General features: G+C 44.6%; 1 protein-coding gene across 1 annotated transcript in view; it reads left to right on the top strand.

Annotated features, from left to right (window-relative positions):
• The first annotated feature begins 6481 nt into the window (after positions 1-6481).
• The window catches only part of C2cd6 (C2 calcium dependent domain containing 6), a 93102-nt gene continuing 87415 nt past the window's right edge, over positions 6482-12168 (top strand). Inside the window, exon 1 of the mRNA XM_036172996.1 lies at positions 6482-6826. Coding sequence (XP_036028889.1) covers positions 6482-6826 — 345 coding nt within the window. The remainder of the gene's footprint in view (positions 6827-12168) is intronic.

Raw genomic sequence — 12168 nt, 5'->3', positions numbered from 1 at the left:
TCACTCAAAGGCTTTTTGCTACGTTCTGGGAGCTATTGGCCTCCCTGATTGGCACACAGTTCCTGGAGCTATTGGCCTCCCTGATTGGCACACAATGGAATGTTGTATAGAAGATGATTGATGGACTGAAGGTTGAGGCGGTTGCCCCTGAGGGTTGGTCTGTATTCGGTGCAAGCACTATACTAGAAAATACGTTTTGCTGTCTATAAGGCCAGGGTTGCTATTCACTCGTGTCGTAGAATTGTGACTCTGCAGGCAATGCTGACTATCCTGTCTGTTGTCACTGTGATTGGCAATGACCCTCACATGGGCAGCAGCTGGGAGCGTAGGAGTCGGCTTTGCAGCGACTGCAGGGAAGTCAAGCTAAGATTGATCACATCTGAACTGTGTCATCAAGGAGAAATAGGGAAAGCCGCTATTACTGTGCGGGATGAAGTAGGCTCAGTAATGGCCCAAAGGGCCATTCATGGTCTAATGCTGGAGTCCGGGAGTATACCACTTCTCACAGCAAAAGTGGTTATATAGATGGTATTGGGGCTAAGAATCTTAAAATAGGGAGAGTTTCTTCCATTATACGAGTGGCATAGTGTAGCCTTATGATGTTTCCTAAAGGACTAAACCTTTCCATATCTCATCAAAGAGCTGTTGGTCAGTTGTGATGCATCTGCTTATAAAGATGGAAGAGCCATCAGTGACCCCAAAAGTCTGGGAACAGACTTACCCAATAGTCAACAGAGGCACAGATATTCCAGCCCCATGAATTCTATCAGGGATGAGCAGCAGGTCCTCCTAGAGGGCCTTCAGAAAGCAATGCTAGTGCTGTGGTACTAGACTTGAAACACAGACATAAGTGATAGCAGCTCTGTGTTAGCTAAGCTGCTAGGCATGTTCCTGAGAGCACAGAGAATAGGGAGCCTTGCACTGCAGATGGGGAATAACGTCATAATTGACACTGGAAGAGTGGTCTTTGAGTATGACTTGGATTGCAAATCTCCTGATGTACCCCAGCAAGCATGAAGTCCCTGAGCAGCTGATAGGACAAATCCTTCAGCAATGCACACCCAACATTCCTTTGACCATGATGATAAGGAAAATTCATTGCAGATGAATGTCTCAGGGATTAACTCAAGGCAAAAGGCTAAGGCCATAGATGAGAATATCAGACCTGTCAAATCTGAATATTTGAGGATGAAGCCTGGGTTTATGCTGGGTCCCTCCCAACTACCCAACAGTCCTTGGAGGGAGGAATGAGGATTAAGAAATAATAGATGTGAAAAATAGAGACGTATGACTTAAAAAGTCAGAGACACAGAATAGTATTGGGAGGGCTCTGGGTCAATACCACAGTTGCCCCGAGTTTGTTCCTCATGAGCTTTTTATACACCAGCAAGGGGGAGAGGTGAAAGACCTCCCCCTCTCAAGGACACAATGGTTCAAGGTACAAAGTACAGACAAATGTAAACACCTCTTTAATTCTCAAAACATTTAGTAGCCATGAGGCAAAACATCCTGTAATTTGACCTTGAAATATAAGACACCTGGTAACCACTCCTTAGGCCAAAACATTCTATTATGCAGCCTTGTGGGGCAAAACAAGCTCAGACTCTCTGACCTTGAGTCATGATGGAATAAGGCCACACTATGGAATCTCTGTGGGCCCCCACAGGTTTATGGGAGCAGAGGATAGGGAGGCTGAACACATGGTAAACATACTGTCTGCCTTCTAGAGGCTCTTAATCCACTTAGAGAGTGAGCAAAAATGGAAGAATCTAGGAAAGGTTTGTGGTGAGGTCTGATGTGAGTGGGGCTTTGTAAAATGGACGTGATTTCTACTGGTAGAGATGGGGCATACACACACAAAAAAGGTCAGGAAGGTGAGTGAGCTTAGCACTTTAGAAGAATCCTTCTTCTTCTTCTTCTTCTTCTTCTTCTTCTTCTTCTTCTTCTTCTTCTTCTTCTTCTTCTTCTTCTGCTGCTGCTTCTGCTTCTGCTTCTTTCTTCTTCTTCTGCTGCTTCTGCTTCTGCTTCTGCTTCTTCTGCTTCTTCTGCTTCTGCTTCCTCTTCCTATCCTCCTGCTCCTGCTCCCCTTCTTTTTCTCCATCATCATCATATGTGTGTATAAATGATGAGAGAGGGGCTTTGTGCCACAGAAAACATGGAGGTCAAAGGACAACTTGGCACAGTTGGTTGGCCTTCCTCCTTTACATGGGTGGGTTCTGGGACCCAAATTCAGGTTACCAGTCTTGTACAAGGATCTTTACCAGCTGAGCCAGCTCACCAGCTCAGCTCAGCATTTACAAAGTAAAGAAAGTTTTATTTTTATGTATGTGAACATGTGTGGGCACCTGTGCAGGTTAGAAAAAGTGTCAGATTCTTTGAACTAGAGTTACAAGTAGTTGTAAACCATCCAATGTAGGTGCTGGGAACTGAACTCTGGTCCAATCTGAAAGAGCAGCAGGTGCTTTTAACTGCTGAGCGGTCTCTCCAGGCCTTCCGAGTAGGATATTTTGGAGGTTTGAAAACACAGTGTTGTGAGATATCAGCCTAGGTTTGATGTTAAACTTTTACCTTATTTGCTTTTTCTTTGTACGCTCCCTTTTTTCTTTCAAAACCTTTTGAAGGGATGTTTATTCTAAGAATTAAGGATTTTTGTCTATGAATGCACACTATCATTAAAGTAACCAGAAAATATAATACCAAATATCTAACATCTAGTCCATTTTCAAATTTTCCTAGTTGTCCCTCAAATGAAATTATATTTCATTGATTTTTATCTCTCAATGTAAAATTATATATTATTTTAATATTTAAATTTTAAATTTAAATTTCTTTAACATTCATTTGGGTTTTTTTTTGTTTGTTTGTTTGTGGATGTGCACAGTAAGGTCAGAAGTAAACCTGTGTGAGTCAGTTCTCCTGTGGAGGCCTACAAAGCTTCCTAGTGAGATCTGAGCTTGCTTTACCCAGCAGAGCCGCATTAGAAGATGGCTTGGCCACATGCATGGTCATCAGGTGTTTGGAAGGGTCTGCACTTGGCTGTGCTGGGGAGGGGTGGTCTTTTGCTCCACCCCTTGGCCTTCTTTTAAAAAGCCCTTTAGTAGAGACAGAAGGTGCTGGTGACTTGTTTTGTTTTTCAAGACAGGGTTTCTCTGTGTAGCTTTGCACCTTTCCTGGAACTCACTTTGTAGCCCAGGCTGGCCTCGAACTCACAGAGATCCACCTGGCTCTGCCTCCTGAGTTCTGGGATTAAGGTGTGTGCCATCACTGCCCGGCTTTTTTTTCTTTCTTTCTTTCTTTCTTTCTTTCTTTTTTTTTTTTTTGAGCTGAGGATTGAACCCAGGGCCTTATGCTTGCTAGGCGAGCGCTCTACCACTGAGCTAAATCCCCAACCCTGCTGGTGACTTTTGATCCAGGCCCTCCCGAGGCTATCCTGTGTTTCTATCTGTCTCTCTCCCCTCTATATTTCTATGTAATCTAATTTTATTATCTAATAGAGATAATAAAATATCTCTTTATTTCTCACCTCTCCTTACTCAAGAGTACCCTGGGGAAAAGGTGGGAGCTGGTCCACATTCTCCTTCTACCATGTGGCTTTGGGGAGTACACTGCCACATTCTGAGCTTCTTGTCCTGACCAAACCTCAGACCGAGACAGGTAAACTTCTTGTAGGACACACCAAAACTTCATTAGTTTTACCTCTGTCATGTGAGCACAGATAGCCAGAGGACGCTGCTCAAGGGACTGTTGAGGAAGCATAGACTGGACTCCCAGCAGACAGCAGAACTATGAGAAACACATTTTTGTTCTTCCTAAATTGTGTGGCGCTAGTGGACTAAAATACCTAGAGATATAAATTTGTTCACAAGACTTCATTTTTGTCCCATTCAAAAACAATTGCTTGCTGCCTCCATCAATTAGGCTCAAATACATTTTCAGACTTGGTGACAATTCTGAAGAACCAGACTTTTGTGGACCCTGAAGGGCCTCCTCTTTCCTCTGTAGTTCACGGTTCACAGTAAACCAATAATGCCACTATTCTCCAGCAGGTGTCTCCAGAAACCAATGCACAGCGCTTCTACACTTAACCAGAGATCTCTAATAGTTATAAACTTATTCCTTACAGCTCAGGCCCTGGCCAGAAAACATTTCAAATTCTGGAAAATGCTGACCTGCAGAATTGGACTCTCCTTAAGGAGCCAATAAATGAAGCATGGGAATAGTTTTTTGTTTTGTTTTGTTTTTTGTTTGATTCAGTTTGTTTCCTCTCCCCTGGCACCCCCAGACAGGGTTTCTCTGTGTATCCCTAGCTGTCCTGGAACTTGCTCTAGCTCTCAGAACTTCCAGGCTGGCCTCGAACTCACTGTAGATCCGCCTGACTGTGCCTCCCGAGTGCTGGAATCCTCCACTGCCCAGCAGGAATAGTTTTACAGTACAAATACAATCATCTCTCATTGAGAAAACAAACAAAAAGCAAGACTGCTTCATGCTACATTACATGATCCCTCCGGAAGTCACAATGAGCTGGGAAGACGAGTCTCATTGGGGCGGAGATTAGGTACCGTACAGCACAGACCCACACTGACACACATAGGGATTAAGGGGCTTGGGATTTTGTGGCATGTATCCTGAAAGGGAGAGGCAAGGACCGAGTTCTTGTTCTTAAAGAATCCTGCCTTTAGAGATTAGCAGCTACTAGTGTGAGCCCACATAAAGGGTTATGTCAAGCAGTAGGTTGGAGGTAGCAGTTCATTGTGTCTTTGGGGCATACATGAGAGCACATGGCAAACATACTGTCTGCCTTCTAGAAGGATCTTAGTCTACTTAGGAAGGGATAGGAATGGAGAATCTAGGAAAGGTCTTAGGTGAGGTTGGATGTGAGGAGGGGCTGTGTGAAATGGAGTTTCTGGTGGTAGAGATTAACTAAATGTTGTACCAGAGTACCCCAAAGACCATCAGGAGACCAAATACAATGCAAAAGCAAGGATTCTTTTTATTTCAAGTTAACTCAGGTCTCTCTGTCTAACACAGCAGCAGAGCAGGAGAGTAGCAATGGACAGGGTTTTTGAAGCAAAGGAGGGTTGGAGTGTACAGACTATATGGAACAGACTCAGGATTGGCTTATTCCGGTGGCAATCATGTTAGTAACTTTTAATTGGCTAGGGTTAGTTGGGGGTTACGGTTACCCATTTTTAGGCAGGCCTGGACAAGTCCCAGGCTTTGTCCTTGAGCTGCCAAGGAGGCACGTACTGACTGTGAGGGCTGGCTCAGTGGCCCAGGCTGCTTGTCTCCCTGTCCCTGCCGGCAGGGGCATCAATGATTGTCTTTTGTTCATGGCCCTCTCAGAAACTGCTTGCTCAAGTCTCAGGAAACTGAAATGGAGGCCTGATCTCTGAGAGAAGACTGAGTAGCCTGTTATGGCATCTGCTTGGTCCTTTCACTAAAGGCGACTTTTAAGCACTCTTGCCTAAAAGAAGACTACATTTCAAATATTATAACAGCAAATAATGGCTCTGAGGTAGGGAAACATATTTAAAATGTTTTATATTTTTAAAAGTCTAATGTGCAGTTGGGCAATGGTGACAGACACCTTTAATCCCAGCACTCAGGAGGCAGAGGCAGGCAGATCTCTATGAGTTTTGAGGCCAGTCTGGTCTATGGAGCAAGTTCCAGGACAGCCAGGGCTACACAAAGAAACCCTGTCTCAAAAAACAAAACTCCCAAAAGTCCAATGTGCTACCCACCTTGCCTTAGAACTACCTTAAATATATATATATATGGTTTTTCAAGACATGGTTTCTCTGTGTAGCTTTGCGAAAAAATATATTTAAATGTTAAATAGCCAATAAAGTTCTGGAAGCTTCTGGGTTTGCTTTGTGTAGAATGGCAAATTATTCTAATACTGAGACAGCGGAAGAAATGGATGAGTCAGGCTGGGAAACCATAGAGTAAATCATTGTACTTTTCTATATGAGAGATGTCCCAGAATAGGAACAGTGAAGAGAAGAAGGATTCTTGTACCAAGGATACATTTTTTTTTTTAAAAGGGTCAGAATTTTGCGAATGTGGCATTACTACATCAAATGAATTTGGAACATACTAGAGCTCTGGAGGTCAGATCAATATATGACTGCGTCCTGTCTTGTGGAACAGTCAGATAAAGGTGTCCCAATAGGTTGCTGGAAATATGCATTTGGCTCACGGGTGAGAGTGCACAGAAAGTATGTCTGAAATTATAAATCTAAAAGAAATGGTGTGAAGAGAAGACGTAAGTAAAGTTTAGTATAATGTGAAGGAGGCTGCCCACCAGCAAGCTCTGACAAGGAACCAGAGCAGATGGTCCAGCTTGCTAAAGTCACACCTCCAAAGCCCAGGCTGGCATTCTGCACGTGGTCCAGGAAAGGGCGGGAAAGGCAGCAGCGCGCGTGCGCAAAAAACAGCGGTTAGGTGTAGTGGCAGATTGGGCCCTGAAGAGAATGTAACAATGGAGTTGCCTCCTCCGGGAATCCGGAGGGTTTCCATCAACTCTCAAGAATTTGAACCCCGCAAGTTTTCCATCTTCCCAGGCGCGATGCCCGCCCACGCATCTTTGACCACCTCTGGTACCTTGAAGCCCTCCACCCAGGACAGACTGAGGACCCCGAGCCTGATGATGCCTAGCCCCATGCCCCAGAAGAGCTCCCTCATCCCACCGGCCGGCATGCGGCGCAGAGGGTCCACCGTCTCTTCTGTGCACTATGCCGATGAGCAAGTCAAGCCACCACCCTTGGACGCGGACAAAGAGAAGGCCAAGGAGAAGGGCAAGGGAGCCGGGACAAAGCTGCTGAAAGTGAGTGGCCCGAGGGGAGGGAGGGAGGAGGATGGGGGGCCGGGAGGTGCCCTAGGAACCGAAAGGGTCAGTGCTCACAATCCGGAGACCTCCGTCACTTGAACGGTGGCGACACTAGACACCTTAGGCAATTTAATCTCCTGCAGCGTCATTTCGTGGACTAGTAGATGAAAGACTAAAAATGTAGATGGTGACGCTTATCAGGACAAAAGAACAATCACTACATGCTCACTTCAGTCAATACCATTGCGCAGATGTGGTTTATCTGGATACCTGCTAAATCCTAGAAACTTTATTCTTCCTTCCTTCCTTTCCTTTCTATTTATTTATTTTGTTACGGAGTGTCTTTAATTTGCTTCATTTTGCCTTACTACACAAGCCCGGGCTGACCTCATACTTGCTATGAAGCCCAGGCTGGTTTCAAACTCGTGGCAACCCCCCTGTCTTATATACTTAAGAGATGGGATGTGGGTGTGTGCCACTACACCCGGATATTACCAATTATGACTCTGGAGGACTAATTCTTCATAAAGTCTCCAGTGTTTAGTGGTAACAAGGGGCTGGAGGCATAAATGGCAAAGGGGAACCAAATTGTAATTCATTCTATATAAAGGTCATGAGAGGATTATTAGGAAAATTTTCATCCTCTGTTAGCCTTACATTATTAAGAAATAGTGCAGTTAAATTATCCAGAAACATGGGCAGGTGGATCTTTGTGAGTTCAAGGCCAGCCTGGTCTACAGAGTGAGTTCCAGGACAGCCAGGACTGCTTCACAGAGAAACTCTGTCTCAAAAGCAACAACAACAAAGAAGTTCGGGAACAAATGGTATATACTGAAGACGAGCTCCGTCTCTGTAAAATAATAATTGGATCTCCAAGATCCTGCCAATTCCAAGAGTTTAGCATGCTTTTAGAACATTGTTAGGATGGATTGAGAGCAGAGTAAAGGCTAACTAAAAGATAAGTTTCTAAGATCTGCTAAGTTAAAAGTCACACAGGTTTGTAAGAGAAATGTGCTTCAAAATCAGACCATGGGTTGAGCTTGTTGTGTATGAGCTCAAGGAATTTGGGCTTTGTTTCCCAGAACAGTGATTTCTAATATTGTTTTGAACATGGCAGTTCCTTGTCAATGTAAAACTTTCCTTTTGCATAAAAATAACTGGTCTTTATTACTTGCCGATCGGGTGACTATATAACCACAAAAATGAACAAATAAGCCTGGTATTATTAATAGAGTTCTCTCCAGCAAATTGCTTGTTCATTTTTTAGTTTTTTGATCATCTGTATCCAAGTCTTCTGAGGTGCTTAATAAAGCCTTGGTATGGGGATGCTGGGGAGATGGCTGAGCAGTCAGGAATGTGTACTGCTCTTGTACAGGAACCTGAGTTCAGTTCAGTACCCATGCCAGGCAGCTCACAACCATCTGGAACTCCAGCTCCAGGAGATCTGGCCTCTGGGGTCACTTACAGTCATGTACACACACTCACAGACAGACAGACATACACATGCATAAGAAAATAAATCTCTAAAATGTAGATTTCTGAGCCTCCATCACAGCTCTCCCGGATGAGAGGGGTAAATGTGCTCAAATTAACTGATTCCTAGACATGAGCTTGAGAATCACCTCCGAGGACAAGGGGAACATTGGTGTGGTGACTAGGTTGACAGAGCAGCTGGAGGAACTGGATGAGCTGTGGTGGGATGTCCCTTAGTTTGTAGAGAGCTTGTCTAACGCTCACAAACCCTGAGTCCAATCCCCGCACTTCAGAAACAGTACTCTCCGTATGGGGAGGTACAGGCAGAGAGATCAGAAATGTAGGTCATATTTGCCCACACTGTGAGTTTTAAAAAATGGGTGAACTGAGTAAAAGCAGACGGAGGGGTGACTGGAAGTCTCAGATAGTTTTTTAATTTAAAATTTAATTTAAAATGTATTTATACCGGCGATTGTTTGTTGGTTTGTCTTTTCTTTGTCAACTTGGTGTGAACTAGAGTCACCCAGGAAGAAGGAACTTCAGCTAGGGAATTGCTTCTGTTGGCGTGGCCTGTGCTTCTTTTTTCTTTTCTTTCTTTTGGTTTTTCGAGACAGGGTTTCTCTGTGTAGCTTTGGTGCCTGTCCTGGAACTCGCTTTGTAGACCAGGCTGTCCTCGAACTCACAGAGATCCGCCTGCCTCTGCCTCCTGAGTGCTGAGATTAAAGGCGTGCGCCACCACCACCACCACCGGGCTAATGCCTGTGTTTCTTGATTGGTGGTTGGTGTGAAAGGACTCAACCCACTGTGGGCCATGCCACCCCTGGGCTGGTGGTCCTGGGTTCTATAAGCCAGCAAGCGGCCTTCTTCCATGGTCTCTGTTTCAGTTTCCACCTTCAGATTCTTGCCTTGAGTTCCTGCTCTGACTTCCCTCCATGATGGACAAACTGTAAGCTGTCATATGAAATAGACCCTTTCCTTCCCAAGTTACCTGTGGTCCTCTTGTCTTAATGACTATTCTGTTTCTGTGAGGAGACACCATGAGCAAGTCAACGTATGGAAGAAAGCACTTAATTTGGGGCTCACGGTCCCTGAGCGTGAGCCCATGACCACAATGACGAGAAGCACAGCAGCAGGCGGGCAGGCATGGTGCTTGAGCAGTAGCTGAGAGCTTTTATCTGATCCACAAGCATGGGGCAGAAAAGGGGCTAACTGGGAATGGTGTGGGCTTTCGAAAACCTTCAAGCCACCCTCAGTGACACATCTCCTCTACCAAGGCCGTGCACCTCCTAACCCTTCCCAAACAGTTCCACTGACTGGGACCCAAGCAATCAAATATATGAGCCGATGGGGGCTGTTCTCTTTCAAACCACCACACACAGTATTTGTGGTAGCAGCAAAGTAAACTAGCACTATTATCACAGAGAGGTGTCACAATGTTCACATGGAGGTCAGAGGATAACTTTGTGGCGTTGTCGTTATGTGGGTCCTAGAGGATCGACTTGGCTCATCAGGCTTGGGCAGCAAACACCCTTACCAGTTGAACCATTTTGCCAGCCCTTAAAGAGATGTTTTTAAAAAGTTTTATTAAGCCAGGCAGTAGTGGCGCACGCCTTTAATCCCAGCATTGGGGAAGCAGAGGCAGGCAGATCTCTGTGAGTTTGAGGCCAGCCTGGTCTTCAGAGCGAGTTCCAGGACAGCCTCCAAAGCTACACAAAGAAACACTGTCTTGAAAAAAAAAAAGTTTTATTAAAATGTAGGTTTCTAAGAAAATTGGAAAGATTGGTTATGCATAGTACTTAGATTAAGCTATAATAAAAATGTGCTTGTCATCCAGGTTTGATGGCCGTGTTCAGAGATTAAGATGTCAGGATTGGGACCTTAGGACTAGCCTGGACTGCATAGTGAAAATCTGTATCAAAGACGAAATAAACCAAACACGTGGAGAATTACCCCAAGTTTTTGTCCCAGTTCTTTGGACTTTAATTTGTTCCAGCAGGTCACTACAATTCTTAACGCTGGGCCTCGTCTTCATCATGATGGCCTCACTTCTCATATGCTGGGATCCAGCATTCTGTTTCCTAAACCATCGTTGATTTCCATTTATCATGTCTGTTAGTTGCCATAAACGCCAAGCTCTGGCCTGGGTATGGAAGACACAGCAGTGGGAAAGCCAGCCCTCTCCCTTCATGTGCTGGGGCTCCCATGGGACAGCTACAGGTTGCAACCACGCTAATGGGCATGGAAAGCGGGGTGTCAGGAATAGCCGGGGTAGAGCAGGGTCGGACAGTGCTGCGGGTCGCTCATCAAACGAAAGTGTCTTTAGAATGAAAACTAGAAGAGGTTGGGGGTGGAAGATAGAGCATTGGATGGGCAAGGCAAGTGGGAGGGTTCGGTAGGGTAATTACGTGTGAAATGTTCAAGAAACATAGTGAGGGAAAGATCTGAGAGGAGGCTAGAGCTCTTTGTTCAAGTCCCTTCTGGTATCTTTGGAAAGGATTGAAGATTCACATTATTTTTCCTAGCACATTTGTGTTTTCACTCTCCAGTTTCCCCAAACTTCTTTAATATATACTGTATATGACTCCTCCAATATATACTCCTCTGTGATAAACACCAAAACGAAACAGTAGATCCTGAGCGATCGATGGCTCTGCTGGAAAGAGCACTGGCTGCTCTTCCAGAGGCCCTAGGTTTGGTTCCCAGCATCCACATGGCAGCTCACAGACCGTCTGTACTTCCAGTCCCAGGGGTTGTAACACCCTCTCCTGGCCTCCTTGGGCACTATGCACATATGTGATATGAAGACATGTATGCATACAAAACACCCTATACACAGGATAAATAAATACATTTTTAAATAGAAAATAAAGTCTTCTGAGTGCTTGTACTTTTTGGCTGTACGACTCTTCCTTTTGTTAATTAGTAGAATTGCTTTCCTGTACCCTATTTTTACTTTTTTTTTTTTGTTTTTTTTTGAGACAGTGTTTCCTTGTGTAGCTTTGTGCCTTTCCTGGAACTCACTCTGTAGCCCAGGCTGGCCTCGAACTGACAGAGATCCGCCTGGCTCTGCCTCCCGAGGGCTGGGATTAAAGGCGTGCGCCACCACCGCCTGGCCCCTATTTTTACTCTAACATTCACTGTTTTTTTTCTGTTACTTATCTTGTTACTCTTCCTTCCTTCATTGAGTTTTAAAGTTAGCGTGAGATCTTTGATTTTTGACAGAGGACCTCATTGTCCTTAACTGTCCCCCTGGAACTTCCTTGGCAGCACTCCATAAGTTTTGGACGCTGCAGAAGGATTTTTGTTCATCTGGAGTATTTTGAAATTCCCCTTTTCATTTCTGTCACCCGTTGGTTACCCAAGAGTCTGTTGCTTCTGTGTAATTCCCACATGTGGTTGAGATTTCCAGGTCTCTTCTTGCTGATTTCTATTTTCTGGGTCTCTTCTTGCTGATTTCTAATTTCTAGGTCTCTTCTTGCTGATTTCTAATTTCCGGGTCTCTTCTTGCTGATTTCTAATTTCCGAGTCTCTTCTTGCTGATTTCTAATTTCCGGGTCTCTTCTTGCTGATTTCTAATTTCCGGGTCTCTTCTTGCTGATGTCTAATTTCCGGGTCTCTTCTTGCTGATTTCTAATTTCATGCCGTTGTGGTCAGAAAAGATACTTGATACAGTAAAAGACATTTGTGACCTCACATCATCTATCCTGAAGAATGCTCAGTGTGGTCCAGACAAGAGTGTGTGTTCTGCTGCTGTTGGATGGAATGCTCTGTGTGATATCTATCAGTCTTACTCTGAAATGTAGTTTTGAATCTAATGCTTCCTTGTTGATTGGAAATACAATCCCTAGAAAATCTGTTCCTTGTTA

This window comes from Onychomys torridus, chromosome 23 (genome assembly GCF_903995425.1).
Source record: "Onychomys torridus chromosome 23, mOncTor1.1, whole genome shotgun sequence".
Classification (NCBI taxonomy): domain Eukaryota; kingdom Metazoa; phylum Chordata; class Mammalia; order Rodentia; family Cricetidae; genus Onychomys; species Onychomys torridus.
This window is presented reverse-complemented; position numbering and strand designations above follow the sequence as displayed.